This window comes from Protomyctophum bolini (genome assembly GCF_963924005.1).
Source record: "Protomyctophum bolini genome assembly, chromosome: 19".
Classification (NCBI taxonomy): Eukaryota; Metazoa; Chordata; class Actinopteri; order Myctophiformes; family Myctophidae; genus Protomyctophum; species Protomyctophum bolini.
In genome coordinates this window covers 26,123,709-26,140,215 of record NC_137880.1, presented here as the reverse complement: position 1 = coordinate 26,140,215, position 16,507 = coordinate 26,123,709, and the positions used below count along the sequence as shown (strand labels likewise).

At 39.5% G+C, this 16,507-nt stretch overlaps 1 protein-coding gene across 1 annotated transcript; it reads left to right on the top strand.

Annotated features, from left to right (window-relative positions):
* Nucleotides 1-489: 489 nt before the first annotated feature.
* abcd4 (ATP-binding cassette, sub-family D (ALD), member 4) lies at nucleotides 490-16,444 on the top strand. The gene is made up of 19 exons (XM_080791214.1): nucleotides 490-678; nucleotides 1,180-1,298; nucleotides 1,726-1,853; nucleotides 3,861-4,000; nucleotides 4,256-4,372; nucleotides 4,924-5,049; nucleotides 5,488-5,538; nucleotides 6,315-6,409; nucleotides 6,807-6,928; nucleotides 7,523-7,614; nucleotides 7,713-7,802; nucleotides 8,646-8,851; nucleotides 8,943-9,034; nucleotides 9,331-9,367; nucleotides 9,504-9,553; nucleotides 10,613-10,665; nucleotides 11,018-11,094; nucleotides 14,429-14,544; nucleotides 14,962-16,444. Exons 1-19 carry the CDS (start codon nucleotides 638-640, stop codon nucleotides 15,061-15,063), a joined length of 1,854 nt encoding a protein of 617 aa, XP_080647340.1. The 5' UTR covers nucleotides 490-637; the 3' UTR covers nucleotides 15,064-16,444.
* Nucleotides 16,445-16,507: the final 63 nt, after the last annotated feature.

The following is a 16,507-nucleotide window of genomic DNA, read 5'->3' as shown; positions in this document are numbered from 1 at the left end:
GTGAACATTTATCATTTAGAACTTTTAAAACATCTCTGGCCCGTGAAGAGAAGTGTATATTGATTTGGGGGACCTTATTGACATGAAAACGTTTGAGAAACACTGATGTAAAGAACAATCGTGATTGGGTCAACAATGTGATTAAATATTGTACACACAATGGCAAAAAAATATATAATCACAATAGGCCTATACATAAATGAGAATAAAAATAATAGCAAAAAATATATATTTATTTTTTTATTTCTTTGCATATATTATATGATCTTATAAAACATCTGTAGTTTTATTTTAATTTTAAAAAGAATAGAATAATGGGCTTGGGCATACGTAAATATAATATGGCCTCTAATACCTGGGCTTCTTTGAAAATCTAAATGGAGTTGAAGTTATGAGATATTTTATTTTGAAAAGAAAAAACACCAAAAAAATGCGGAAGTCCGGTTTTAAACGCGTGAGCATTTGTTTTGCTTTCAGAAATAGTTCAGTATGAGTATGTAGTCAAGTGAAGTAGCGTGAAAGAAAATGAAAAAGAAGTTATAGTCTAGCTATAGTTCGCGTCCTTAATTGTCAAAATCCATGAACTCTCCTGTAATTTAGAGAAATAGTGACCCAGTGTCATCCAGTGCTTGTACAGATGCCACCTTTGGGAATGAGAAATGTAAGAGAAAGGAAAAGGTAAGACCAGCTTATACTGATATCATACAGCAATATATTAATATTGAAATATAATGGTACGTAGTAGGCCATTTTCTGTATTAACGGTGTAATTGTCCCCTAATTGTACCCAGTTTGAGCCCTCTCTCTCTATCATCTGCCTAGTCGCAATTTGAAACACTAGATTTTTTTAATGCGTTGAATCTAGCCATGGTTCACATGATTATTATGACAGTCATGTTTCTAGGTTGAATCTAGAGTTGCAACTTGCAACACACCAACCATTGACAGCCCATAGATCCAAACAGAAAAGTCCTATCGGATAGTATTAAACGACGTCACACTCACCAACATTGCAGGATACACAGGCAGCTGTACGAAAAGCTTTAATTATTTGGGTCTTTCTATCTGCAAAGTGTTTCTTTCATAAATATCCAATAGACATATGTTAGATGTTATTATGAGCTACTTTCTGTCTCAATACATTTAAATTGTATTGTAATTTAAATCATCTGCCATCAGACCAAAATTAGACTGGAGGTTTGTGCAGAGGTTGTGCAGTATCCAGAAGGTGCTTTTTCCATCATGGTCAAGTCAGAGTGTGCTGATGTTTGGAACTCTGCTTGGAATTACTTTGACAGGTACAGTAGCCTAACCTTTCCCGTTGGCAAAGTTTAATACATTTGTATTAGCATAATAAAAAAGCAGTAATTTACAACGTGACACAAGCTTACACCCAGGCATAGCAAATAAGACTAAGACTATCCATTTCATGTGTCAGCTCAAGATTGATATATTAAGCATGGGAAAAACATTGTGCAAAGCTGTATTCGTTTGCTTTAGTACTTGCTTCCCCAATGAGTTGGTCAGTGTGAGCTTGGGAAGTGAGGACGCTGGCGTCGACTGCTCGCTGCTTCACCTCTCATGTATGAATGAATGAACCATTGTAAAGCGCTTTGAGCACTTAGAAAAGCGATATAAAATGCTATTTATTATTATTATTATTATTATTATTACTTGACTTACTTGGCAATTTGTTAACTCATCTTTTTTTCCTCCCATGATTAGAGCAACTGATCATTTACCAAGTGGGTGTTCTTCCAAGCCAGTTCTACAAGGTGCTGGCTGACAAGGATTACCCAGGATTCACCACTCTTTTGTCCCTGTCTGTGGGACTCATATTGCTCAATTCCACGGTAAGTTGATGTCTAACGTAATGCAAAAATGGTAAAAGCAAATTGTACTGGCAAACCTTTCTAGAAACGTCACGCAGCAGGGGAATGCACATGCTCACATCCTGACACTCAACAACATGTTAATACCAGTTACCATTTACTACATGATCAAACAGGTAACTATACCGGATCCCAACAGCCCTCGTTAAAGTCTTTTAGCAGGCAGGTAAAAAGAAAAGTATTCCTCCAGACAAGATTCCCAAGAGAAGCAAGTTTGTTTATGTTCCTACCTAGAACAGTTTGTTGTTTTAGCAGAAGATAAATGGACCCGTTAAGTTCAAAGCTGGTTAACAGTAACAGTAGGCTAAAAGAAACAAAAAACAGCCAGCAGGCGTACAGTAGAGAGAAATTATCTCACATTTAGATTATCTGAAAACAAAATTGCATAACACTAAAGAAGTGAGAAGCATTTAGAGAAATGGTAAGGTCAAGGCCAAGCTGTCTGGACAGAAGAATACGCGTTGGGCTGGGCAACCATAATCATGTACCATATTGGCCTGAATATACGTTTTTTACCAATGGAAATATCCAAAAAACGGGACCATATTATAATCTGGGACTAGACTATTTGACATTCAATGTTATTTTTCCATAAGTGAGTCTTGACAAAATGAGAGTCTTCTTATATTCGGGACAATGCGGTAACTGTAAATAGTAAATACTTGAGACTTCACCTCTTGACAAAACAGCTTCTTCTCAAGAAGCTGATCCATTTCTGAGCCTGTAATACTGTAGATACTAGTTAGCAGGCCAAATTTGTTATCAAACAATAATTGTGCACATTTTAAAAACATCTGTCCCACTGTTGTCAACTTGTAATGGCATAATGGCCCTGTCCATTTTTATTATTTAAAGTGCATGCTCCAGTTGAGAAGATTGGATTATACAAAACAGGATGGATCCCTTGATACTGCAACTGCCTCGCAAAAGAACATGAAAACTACCATAAATAATTGTGTTATCCAATAGAGGGGATGGTTTTGGAAATTGGAATTATCATTCGTGATTCATATTTCACAATATTGTGGAATCGTGAAACTTCAAACTTGGCTTATTTGGTCAGCTGTTGCATCTTGCCCTTGCCTCCTCCCCATTACACAATGTTTAATATCCAGAGCATTCCACAGTCCATCTCCCCATCCATCGGCCTCACAGAGACAATAAAATCATAGGGGCCATTACCATTTGATTGTTTGCTATGGTTGATAAAAAAGACGATGGTTTATTTTACGATGTCTTCTTTTACGAGGTCAGGTCAACCTGCTGCCCCATAATGACCTACAAGAGGAAATGTCAACACTATTTTGATACCTCTAGGTATGCTAAAAATAAAGACAATATAAATCTTATCTCAGTCCACACCATAGTATCTTGAGTGGAATGACTCCTGCACATCTACCATTTACAATACATCTATCCTGAATTGCTACACAAGATGTTTTGTAATTATTGCATTTTGGATTATTAGTTTATTATCACAATACATTATCATTCAGTTTGGCAATATAATATATATCGGAAAATGTTTTTATTAAATAAAGAATTGTGTAATAGTAAGAGGTATAGAAATACCGTAGCTATGTAGAAACATAGCACCCTTTTGAGTTGCTTGGAAGGTGCTGTGTGCAATGCATGGGTCCTAATTGTAAATATGATATGTATGCACTATGCAGCATACTTTGTATAATGTAAGCATAATTACATAATGCAGCATATGGGGTATGTACATGCGAGTGGCTGTGAATACAGTCTGTGGCTATGATCTTTGATAAGCCTACGAGCATTACGGACACGTCTGTTGTATATGTCATGGATGGAGGGAATCTCATGTCCACTGATGCACTGGGCTGTTGCATGACCCTCGTATGGTATATGTGTAAACATTGTGGTTGTAAGATATCCCTTTCTTACTCGCTTTCTCTCTCTCCCGCCCTCTGTGTGTCTATCCTTTCTCTCCATATGCCTAAGCTTAAAAGTCTGGACCAGTATATATGCAGTCAAATGTATGTTAACTGGAGACAGACACTTACTGAGAGCCTCCATGCGGACTACTTCCAAGGCAAGGTCTATTACACCCTCAACGTACTGAGAGAGGACATAGATAACCCGTAAGCCTAAGTTATTATTCCCACAACAACTTCCTTTTGTTATAGTATGTAGATTGTTTAATCTGTAGTCTATAGTATACACATTTCAATATTCAACTTGACATATTTATCTATAGTCTTATGTGAAGGCACAGTAAAAAGCCTCTGTTAATTTAACTCTGAAGAATGTACAAATGGAACCACATTTTATCATATAGTGCAGTTTGGCTAGTTTGTTCTGGCGATTTGCATGATGTGATTTGGTGTGACTTGCAGAGATCAGCGAATGAGCCAGGATGCAGACAGGCTGTGCAAGCAGATGAGCGCCATGGCCAGTCGGCTGATAGTGTCACCGTTCACGCTGTCTTACTACACCTACCAATGCTACTACAGGTGAGGTTGTATTACTACACCTACCAATGCTCTGAACGACCAATGTAACTACATGTGAGATTATAACAATCTGATAAAACATCTGACTGGACAACCATTATACAACAGGTCGTTTCGAGGAAGCGATCTGATTGGTTGAAACGGCTTTCTAGCCGTGCTTAAACCACGATAATGGCACGGCTCATCAAAACAAAGAATTCAGCTGTGCTTTTCTCTCAGAGCGCAGCATACTCGGTGGCTAGTTTCTTGGGACATCTGTGTTCGTAGTGGCTACATCTGTCATTGAAAAATTAAAAGAAATCGGCGATTATCTTAGTTTAGATCTTAGTTTTTGCACGAAGGCTTGCACGCTCTCATTCTCATTGCTTTTTTCATTCCAATCTTTTCTTTCATCTGTGCTTTGAAGAGTATACCATTAAGAGAGACAGGAAATAGAAGGAAAATGCCTAACTGCCCTGTGAAAGATAGGACTAAACCTCATGCAACTGTGTTGTAATTATGTATACTACTTAACATCTGATCTACCCCAATCTACTTTTTCCTTCTTACAGTACTGGATGGATTGGCCCTGTGAGTATATTTGGCTATTTTGTGATTGGGACAATTGCCAACAAAATTCTTATGGGTCCCATTGTGGCCACCCTGTTTGAGCAAGAGAAACTGGAAGGAGACTTCAGGTAAATTAAATGTTATAACAAGCAACACATGGACACAATGTGAAAGAAACAATTTGTGTTGATGCATGGACAATGCTGCCTTAGATGTATTGTATGTTTTTTTTTAGAATGAATCAAGTAAACAGACATTAGCATGTAGCAACAACAATTCTGAATATCGCTAGAATAGTTCGATGTAGAGACAGCTTTATTAGACCTTTAGAATAGACGTTCATTTGAAGAGGAACTGCTCATGTAGACATTGGCTCAGAGCCATTTGCCCATGAGGAAACTTTACAGGATATGTGTCAGCTGAATTAGATGGGACTAATGTTGGCTTTGCAATCACAGATTGATATGGAGATGCCTTGAAGGCTGCAAACAGATATGTCGAGAGAGAATGCATTATGGGCTTTGAACCTTTCATGCAAAAATGAAATGATCATTTTCCGCCTCCAGGTTCAAGCACATGCAGATCAGAGTCAATGCAGAGTCTGCCGCTTTTTACAGGTTAGACTCATGAACATTGTGGTTCTGTTTAGTTTTTTTATTTGGATGGGAGATGTTCTGTGTTGAGCGACTACGGGAGATTGATGTAAAAATAAGTCGCTGAGACTGAGGCGATGGGATGGGCCAGGTTGTTAGACGCGCTCCGCAAACAAAAGGATTTCGCTGGGTCCAAAACAATGCGTTAAAGGTGTTTTATTAAAGGCAGGTGGATAACTCAAACGGTGCTCAAACATAAAGCAAAGTATTCACAGCGATCCAACGTAAATAAAGTAAATCAAATAAAGCAAAATAAGCGGTATAAAGCGGTCAACAAATGTGCGGCTTCCCACACACCCCCTCTTTCTCACTGTGTGTGAAGCAGGTGAACATGCGAGTTATTGAATGAATCAGGTGAATCAGGTCCGCCCCTATGCCCGTCAATCATCCACGTTAATCACCAGTGACAGCCCACTCATTTCATAGACCAAACATCATTTCATAGACCAAACATAATAAACCAATTCATGGCTCTTACATTCTGTGTATGGTATTTGGCGCATACCGTAGGAATATTCCTACTTAGATTCTAGATCATACTATATTTGACCTCCAAATGACTGTAGATCATCATTTGGAAGTACAGTAACATATAGAAAGAACACTTTAATGTATCAAATTTGTCAGTCACTGCCAACAAGACTATTTGACCCATGTGCCTTCAAATAATGGTTTACACACCAGCCCCCACTATGTGTACAGTACGTGTTAGTGTCTTGCATCTGTCTGTGCAAATGTAGAGCCGGTAAGGTGGAGCACATGAGGACTGACCGCAGACTGCAATCTCTGCTGCATACACAAAGGAACCTGATGAACAAAGAGCTCTGGCTTTACAGTAAGAAACACACACACACACACACACACACACTGATAAACAACTGCCATTAACCCATTTAGACCTGGCTTCTAAAACAGTTTTCTGAAAAACCTATGTCGGTGGTGCTCAACCTTTTTCATGTTAAGGACCCCCAGAATTGTCTGTATTTGACCCCCACCTGAAAATATTTTGTTCCAGGGACCTCCCTGAAGCAGATAGCAAAAAAGATATGAGTTAAAAATGTTCACTGTGAGAGAATATATATTTTAAGATTTGCGCCACATTTTCAACAGCTAAAGTGCTATTTTTCAAAGCTATAAGGTGACACAGATGCGTTGGGTTAATGTGTGCATCTGCTAAACATTTACAAACAACATCATAATCTCACGTATACTCTCTCTCTCTGGTTACTCAGTTGGGGTGAACACCTTTGACTACCTGGGAGGTTTCCTCAGCTACGTTATCCTCGCCATCCCTATTTTCTCCGGTGTTTACGACGGTCTCAGCCCTGGTGATCTCAGTGCACTCATTAGTAAGGTAGGCACGCATCCAAGAGATGCGTTTTGGGCGATTTGGGACACATACATACATCATCAAATGCAGAGAGACAGTGTAGTGCCTCAGGAACCGACCTAGGATCATAGGTATACCTATGTAAGAACCTCTGTCTTTGAATCCGTCTCTGAAAGATTGCTTCAAAGAATTAATTCAAATCAGAACATGGCCTGTCCAGAATGTGTCAAAGTTAAAAATGTATTTGAACAATGTCAAGCAAGCTTGTACTACAATGTGTTTCTTTGCCTTCCGTCTTCAACCACTGGGTGGCAGCAAAGCCTCTTCTAAAGAATTTAATAAAAACAGTAGTAGGGTGGACAACAAAATGAATGATCTTACTCCTCAGTTGCTTAGTTTTAGTAATTAAGTAATTAATCGTTACTGTAGATTGATTACATCGATCCAATCACAATCATCGAACATCATCACAAAAAAGAAGGAACGAGGAAACAAAAGGCTTGTGTGAACAACTCATTGATTTTAGGAACCGTCATCTATATACATAATATGGAAAATAAATCTTTCTTTAGCTAATACACAATTGTCTTTCTTTCTTTTTGTCCCTGTCATGGTCAGAATGCCTTTGTGTGCATCTACTTGATAAACGGCTTCTCGCAGCTAATAGACCTGTCCACCACTCTGTCAGATGTGGCCGGATACACCCACAGGTATCACACAGCATACCCATCGCCTCATTTGGGAGCACACGTGCGTGTTTGAGATCCAGCTATTTGATGATAGATGTGTGTGTGTGTGTGTGTCTCAGGATAGGGGAGCTGAGAGAGGTAATGGATGACATCTTGCACAGGCAGTGTGATTATGACCCAGCGTCGGGGGAAAGCTACAACTTTGACAGGTATAACTATGTGTGTCTGTTTAACATTCTTGGCTGCTACTGTACGACATTTATATTCAGGGCAGGGTGGACTAGGCTTTTTTCCACCAGGCAAAGGAGTCCCAAAATGTTTAAAACAGCCAAGGTCAGAGATGATGTCTTAAAGAACTCCTTTCATGAAGAAGTCTTTCCTTCTTTGGTCTTATTCTCAGTTGTGGAATGTACTGTGTATTGTATTGACTCAAATAAGTACAATATTGAGGCATGTTTACTTCCATTCCAGTCTCCACAGCGTCTTAGAGGCAAATATACATTAACTGCTTAAGCCCTATTTTTAGTGCTGTCAAAAAACGATGAAATTATTAAATTAATTAGACAAACAAATATGCAATTAATGCATGGTTAGATGACCCGCTCCATACCCTCTGCACTAGTCATCGGTCTGGTAACTGATGGCTGATAGATCCAATCGAGATTGAAAGAGAAGCCCTATCTAGTCCGATGGGGAAAAAACACAAGTTGGTTATATTGCCATAAAAGGGTGCACAATATTGAGTAGTGGCTCACATAGCATGGCAACGAGGTGAGAGACAGAGAGACATGGAGAGCTAGAGTATCTTTCTGTTCCCACAAGAAAAGGGCATATTTTGGCCATAGTTAGAATGGTGATTAATTCATTTTTAATCTGATTAATCATTTGACAGCCCTACCTATTTTATATTTGGAAAAAGTTTGAATCCTGTTTTTTACATGCGAATGGTTTTACTTACGTACTGCAAGCATATTTGAATGTCAATTCCTTAACTCAAGTAAATGTTTTAAACAGGAGTATTTTTCCCACCACCATCTCCTTCCTCCACACAGTGACTTTAATATCCATGGAGGACCGACAGACACAGCCTTCATCTTGGACCGGCTGTCCTACAGGTCACCTTACTCGGAGGAACTACTGGTGAAGGACCTGAACCTGAAGATCAGCCAGGGAAATCACCTGCTAGTGGTGGGGAACACAGGAACTGGCAAGACTTCTCTACTGAGGGTCCTCAACCGCCTCTGGGAGGCAGATAGCGGTACGGTGGCATGGCAGGGAGAGCTGTGTACAAGAAGATGATTCCCATTCCTATCCTTGAGGTTTACTCACATGTTTTTGCCTTTCCCCAGGTTTTGTTCAGATGACCACATGCTTCGGACCCAGGGGCATTATGTTCCTGCCCCAGAAGCCTTACCTAACTGATGGAACCCTTCGTGAACAGGTATTTCCCTTTGAGGCCTTGCTCCTTGCACTGTTAGTGTTAATACATTAAGACCTGAGGCCGATTCTACAAATGCTTTCAAAATCAGCAGTTCAGTCTCACACAGATGTGAGCAGATGTACACGCTCGCAGCACAGCACAAAGTGCCACGCTCTGAGCTTGTATTGTTTTTTTTTTTACTTTTTTGTCTGAATGTCACAGATGCTTCCACATTTTGTGTGGAATATTTCATGGAACAAAAAAACAAAAGGAACACTTAGTTCTTACTAACGTTTGACTGTTTTTTCTTTTAACAGGTGATCTACCCTTTGAAAGATATTTACCCTGCATCAGGTATGATGGTGAAATCTGCAGCTATAGTTATAGTATATAGCTATAGTATTGTATAAAACTACCACTGCACTACACACACTGGCAGCTATTTGTTCAGTCACTGAGTATTGGCCTCATGTTGCTGTCTTGTTTTCAGGGGGTGTGGATGATGACAGAATTATACAATTTCTAGAGCTAGCAGGAGTGGTGAGTAAATTTGATGTGCAGATGTGCTGTTTGAGAACTTTGCATGTCCTGCCATTGACAATTCAGTAGATTGCATTGTCAGAAACAGAACATCGTCAGTGAGAAAGGGGGGCATTTGCTAAGGTGTTATACATGTATGTTAATTCTATTCAGATAAGAGTTCCTCTTGCTAGACACTTATGTTCAGTAGCAAAGCAGTAGAATTAGCAAGGCTATTCAGTGAATAAAACCTGCAGGGAAAACATGCATTTTCTGAATATCTTCAGGAAACAATCAGGAAATCGTGAAGAGTTGGAATGGCACATCTGCATGCTTCTATTATACTTGTAAATGTAACAATATCAGTGAAAACAAACTGGTTTACGGTTTGCCATTCGTCCGTCCGTCTGTCAATATCCCTGTTAGGATCTGTCTCTCCACAGACCATGTCAGACCTGGCCACTCCCACTTTCCCTTCCACTCACACAGTCAGTTCACTCACCTGTCTCCAACCCCCTCGTCATCCCACCTGTGAACACTTTGACAATCAGCCTGCCCCATATATAACTGGACTCATTGCACTCACACTTTGTCAGTTCATACGTTGTTGTTATGTTGTCTACCCTGGAGCTCTTGCCTGTGTCTCTGCTCCTCTGGACCCTGCCTTGAATACCTCTGGTAACTTGCTCATACCTTTTTGTGTTTGCATTTTGGGATTACTTATCCTCTGCCCGTTTTTGTTGCCTTGCTTTTGTTCTGCATTTAATTAATTAATTAGTGTTTGAACACTACTCCGCTGGTTGTATGTCGTGAGTCGTGACTCTGCATTTTGGGTTCAACACATTTTGACATTGTGACAATCCCTTTGTCATCACCCTTCATTTAGAGTCCGATTTGAATTAAACTTCATACAGGATTCAATACCAGTATTCTGCACCCACTGTCATTGTCCATAACTGACGGCCGTATTAAACGTATGTGATTCTCTTGAGGGTTCTAGCATGCAGTTACCTTCAAGCTGACACTAATTCACCTTGGATGCAACACTGTATAAAGCCAGATTTCTGCCATTTTCTCCAGTCCAGTCTCCTGAAGCGTACCGGTGGGTTGGACGAGACGGTGGAGTGGAATTGGTAAGAGTGAAACCGGGAATAGAAAATTGCACTCTGGGGCGCCCGCTGGCCTAGTGGTCCAGATGCATGCCACATATAGGCTGTGTCGCGTGTTCGAGTCCCGTTCATGACGACCTTTGCTGCATGTCTCTCCCTTCCTCTTTCCTGTCTATCTTCACTAGTAACTATCAATAAAGGCAAAAAGCCAAAAACTAAAAAAAAATGTGTACATTTGGTTACATTTGTACTCTCAGAGTTACACACACTGAGGATTTTATCATTATTTCATGTGTCACATTGAGTTGTGTAAAATAATGAACTAGACCAAATTATTCTAAAAGAAATGTTGTGGCTCTCTCTCTTTTCTCTTTAGGTATGATGTCCTTTCTCCGGGGGAGATGCAACGTCTCAGCTTCGCACGACTGTTCTACCTGCAGCCCAAATATGCAGGTCTGTTTCCCTATACAAAGTTCATGTGTTCCCTCTTATTATGTTGGCAATATTCTATCTTTTCATATCAATGTCATAGTTTCAATTCAAGTGCAGATATATTGATCATAACATATTATTATTATTAATATTATTGCAATTATTTTGTCCCCCTCATTAAGATTTGTCTTCTAAAAAATAAAAAAGTATTTTCTACAGTTTTGGTCCACCATTTCAAAATATTTTATTCCAGGGACCCCCAAAAGCAAAGATTGCAGTTAAAAATATTTGCTTTAAAAAATAATAATAATAAGATTTTTTTTTAATAGCCCTTTAAAGTATAAAATAACACAGATGCTTTCCCAGTTTTAATGGGTAAAATCAGCGTCATAGTTTTAATTCAAGTGCAGATATACTGTATAACATTTGATTATTATTATTGCACCTATTTTGTAGCCAGTGTTAAAGGAGAACACCACACCAAAACACACTGGCCATGCATCTACCTTCATCCCTGTGCCATCCTCCATAGTGCCCTTGATTTTTCTCATAGATGCCCCCTCCTCTACATCTCCCTCTGACTCCCCCCTCCCCTCCCACAGCTTGCATTTGCGCATGTTGTCCTCCTTCTAATGTGGGTATTTAGATAGCTCCAAACTTTTTTTTTTTTTCACGTATCGTATTATTATAGTATACTGAGACTCACGCATGCGCAGTTTTCACTCTAGGCCAGCCGTTACATGTAATCTCAGACGTAGTCGATTCCAGACGAGATTATCGCGAGACGCGCGAGACTTCAAGCTCCTGTCAACTCAACTCTGTGCTCTGCTCTTCCACGCCGCCGCCTACCACTTGTGTTTACATTGTTTAATTACATTCGCACGCGTGTCAAGCATTCCTACTAGTTGTCTAGTTTCATTTATTTGAGCAACAACATGCCTCGTTGTATATATCCAGGCTGTTCAACCGCAAAGACTAGGTCAACTCTAAAGAGAAAAAGTTTTCATGCGATAAGTTTTCATGCGATACCTACTTTGAGGAGACGTTGGCTTCTAGCACTACAGATGGATCTCAATAGCTCAGATGAGCAGACTCAAGGACGCATTATTTGCAGCGATCACTTCAAGGCAGATGATTTTCGTCCAAAACAACAAGAAGAAGAAACTACTGCCTCGCTACATAAAAAGAAGGGTCACGGTCTGACCCAGGACCTTGTAGCTGTGAGGCAACAGCACTACTGAATGTGCCACCGTGCCGATAAATACTATTGACTTCACTGCACATTGAACACTTTGAATAAAAAATGTAAATGCCAAACTAGTGGGAATTACTACTGCTAAAATGGTGCTGCGTCAATTTATAACTACCTACTCCAGACTTATGTTACTTATCTACATACAAATTATATATATATATTTTTTTCATTCATTTTCCTGTATTGAATCTGTGTAACACTATATTGTTGTTACTTCCAATAAGAATTGAGCATATTGGCTGAAGCGTGTCATTCTGTGACTCATTTAAAAAATGCACCCCAAAATAGTATGTATGATTGACATTATTTTAAAGGTTTGTCAATAGTACAATGTTAAAATATTAATATATATAGTATCAATAGAAATACAATATAATGAATTATATTTGAAATAACACTGGCATTTAGATTAGATAAATAATGAGCCAACAGCATGAATTTCTATGGCAACTGTTATAGTCACATGGAAGGAAATTATAAATAATACAAATAGGTTTTTATAACAGTGACATTTATTAATTATAATGACAACATTATAAAAGCCAGTCGTTATATTGTAATTTACTTTCAATTTGAAAATGGATTGAAATGAACAAGGGAGAGAAACATTGTAGAAATTAGGCTATTCATCTCTAGGAAAAACCAACACTGATATCTCCTGCTTCCTCTAAGAATCCACGATACAGCCCGGATGGTGAGGGGTAGATGCTTCTTATTTTGGAAACCAAACATGATGGCAAAACAATTCTGTTGCCTTTCCCAAGCGTTTCTCCACGGAGGACGAACTCCAACACAATCCTATAGGAGGCTAGTCTGCATTGCCTGTGTTCGAAGAGAAAAGTTTTAGAAAAGGATTACAATAGGATTACAATTTACAACAATGTGTATGCTTGGTAGATATAGGCCTCTATCTGAGGTATAATATTCAGGGGGAGGGGGTGAATAGCCTCCCTGCTTGCATGCATTTATTTTCCAGAATGTCAACGTTCATAAATACAAGTCATGTAATGGTGAATGATTAGATTTAGATCCGTTATTCACTTATGTATAATCATTGTAGGTATTAGTAATTATAATAGTAGGCTACGTTGTTGTAGACTATACTTACTCAACGGATAGGTGCCCGTCTTCTCCTTCTGGTTTTGGTCGTTTGTCCCAGTTTATTTTCTTGGTCAGAAAAAATAATTCCAATACTCCTCTGTCGAGTAGATGGGGTAGAGGTAGATCTGCATTGTCTGTGATGCATGAGCGACGACGAGAAACACCTACTGTCTCTGTGTTTTCATCATCACTATACAGGCTTCGACCTCCACTCTTCCCATTCTCTGCTGCATTTACATTCCACTTCCAATGGCTTTAAATCGCAGTTTCCACATGAACACCAAAATAAATCCTCGGTTCTCTGCCGTACGCCTGGAAGGGGAACAGTAGAACCACCAGCTGCCTCGTTCATCCGTGCCTCCTCCATTAGACGCATATCTTCGTCGGTATACTCTGGCTCGTATAAGTAGGGCTCCTCGCCATATTCAAAATCTTCAGACATATACTCAACATCTTCTTCAACTTCGGCCATTATGAAACTAGTCTAGTTTGTTAATAATACAGAAAGATAAGGACTATAATGATGCGACGCGATCAGTCATCAGATTGCATGTAAACAAACAAGAGGGAGACTGGGAGAGATAGTGGATCACAGTTGAAAGGAGCGCTCCAGCTTGAAGTCTCGCGCGTCTCGCGAGAATCTCGTCTGGAATCGACTACGTCTGGGATTACATGTAACGGCTGGCCTAGAGTGAAAACTGCGCATGCGTGAGTCTCAGTATACTATAATAATACGATACGTGAAAAAAAAATAAAGTTTGGAGCTATCTAAATACCCACATTAGAAGGAGGACAACATGCGCAAATGCAAGCTGTGGGAGGGGAGGGGGGAGTCAGAGGGAGATGTAGAGGAGGGGGCATCTATGAGAAAAATCAAGGGCACTATGGATGATGGCACAGGGATGAAGGTAGATGCATGGCCAGTGTGCTTTGGTGTGGTGTTCTCCTTTAAGACTGGTATTCGCATAACATAAGCTGTATTGTGTTTATATTGTGCAGTGTTGGATGAGGCCACCAGTGCTCTTACAGAGGAGGCAGAGTCACAGCTGTACCGAGCCTGTAAACAGCTGGGCATGACCTTGGTCAGTCTGGGACACCGCAGCAGCCTGGAAAAGGTTGAGTAAAACATGCATGGCATGCATACTACATACTGTACCACACAGGGTTACTTACTACTTTTAGCAAACATATTTTTGCAGCTTTGATTGGGGTTTCCAAAGTCTTCTTAGCCTGAGAAGAAGGGATGATTGTTTAGTCATACTGTATGTAGTGATAGGGATAGACTACAGACCACGTGAATTTGCCTACAGTATGTAAAACTCATCCCACGTAAACTCATCTATGTGTGGACATATACTCTTGACACACAGAGCGCATTGGGAAGTGAACTTCACCCGTTCTCCTCAAAATGGGACATATAGGGTTGGCATTTAGCATCGGCAAAGTTCCCCTTTAAATGTGCATATACTGTATAATGCCCAGTGTAAAGTATTGCCTGAAGCTGACCCTTTGTTGTTCTGCCTCTACAACAGTTCCATGACGTCCAGCTGAAGCTGTGTGGCGAGGGCCGCTGGGAGCTGAGCAAGCTGAAAGGCAGTGGTGGAAACCTAGTTCTCAGAGAAGCAAGCATGTGACCTTAGAAAGACCTCTGCACATACTAGAGAAACCTGGGGAGAAGAGGTGAGCGTCAGTCACTCTCCCAAACCTCTGCAATGTTTACATGTTTACTGGGCCTGGGCCTGGGCCAGAGTTGTGCCAGTGTGCCGTGGGCAGATATAATGTATTTTTGTTTTGTTGTTTTTAATCATTTGGGTCGGTAGTTGCGTGTAAGATACGTTATTTCAATAAGATCCTGATTCTGAACATACAGTACAGTAAGATCCTGATTCTGAACATACAGTATTTCTTTCAATCTTTCAAATTTCTCTAATCTGCATATTCTGGTGGATTGTTAAATCCTTGTATCAGTTATGTCAATCAATGGTTACAATTTTAAATGCCAGGTTTTTGCTGCCTTCCCCCATACACTCGCTTTGTGAGTCCTTCGTGAGAGGAAGTTAGGCCTATTCAGAAAGATCCCACCGATTATTTTTCAATCAAACCCTTTTTAGGAAGTTTTCATATTATACTGTTTAGAATGGCCTATTATCTTAGATTACTTATTTTTCTATAATTATGCATTTGATGTATTGCCTTAATGCCTTGTGTTTTCCTTGTTTACTGTAAATCACTCTCCATTAAGAGTGTCTGCTAAATGCCTAAATTGAAAATTGATTCATTTTGAAATGGAAAATAATGTGTGTAGTTATTTCATTTAGCAAAATGACAGTTAAAACAAATCATGAAACAAAATTACAACACAAAGGTCTGGGGCACAAAGGCAATGGGACAGGCCTGCGCCGGGCTAGAGACAGAATGTGCACAGGTTTCGATAGAGTCAGGCTTGTTTGTTTGGTCCAGATCTAAACTGTACTTGCGTTCCCCGCTGAAGGGGTTCTTGGTAACTAACGACACATGATTGATTTGACCTTGTAATGTGTATGAATGTACTCTTAACTACAATTTTTTTAGTTGTTTTTAAATACGTTTTAAATAAGTTACTTTAAAACGGAACTAAAACCCAAAGCAATTGTAGCAGAAGGAATATGACATGAGAGATGAACGAGCACCCGATGTAGACACTAATCAATGCTTAGTTCTGTCATTTTGATTCATAACAGCCAACCAAAATGTGCCTTAGTGCTTTGTGAAAAACTTTGGGTGGCCATGTGAAGTATCATCATCGTGAACACTAAAACTGACAAAGGAATGAGAAATTAACCTGTTAGATTCAGTCAAATTTAGTTTTGATATGCAAATTGTCAATATTGTTTATTATCTTTTGTTTACAGGCATTACATTGAAATACGTGGTTTAAAAACAATGTTCCTCCGTTTTATATTGTCTGAATGTTGATGATGACTGGGGATAAACTTCAGTTGATTAACATCAGCTTAAATTAAACTTTAAAGCGATTATGTGAAATTCACTACATGATTTGGTGTACAGTACATTGATGCATTATACCAGTTAACAGCA

Bases quoted from the DNA above. Each gene is read 5' to 3' on its own strand.
- abcd4 (XM_080791214.1), top strand. From the start codon at position 638: ATGCCACCTTTGGGAATGAGAAATGTAAGAGAAAGGAAAAG. The intron at 6,410-6,806 runs GTAAGAAACACA...CTGGTTACTCAG, and splicing joins CAAAGAGCTCTGGCTTTACA to TTGGGGTGAACACCTTTGAC. The intron at 11,095-14,428 runs GTCTGTTTCCCT...TATATTGTGCAG, and splicing joins CCTGCAGCCCAAATATGCAG to TGTTGGATGAGGCCACCAGT.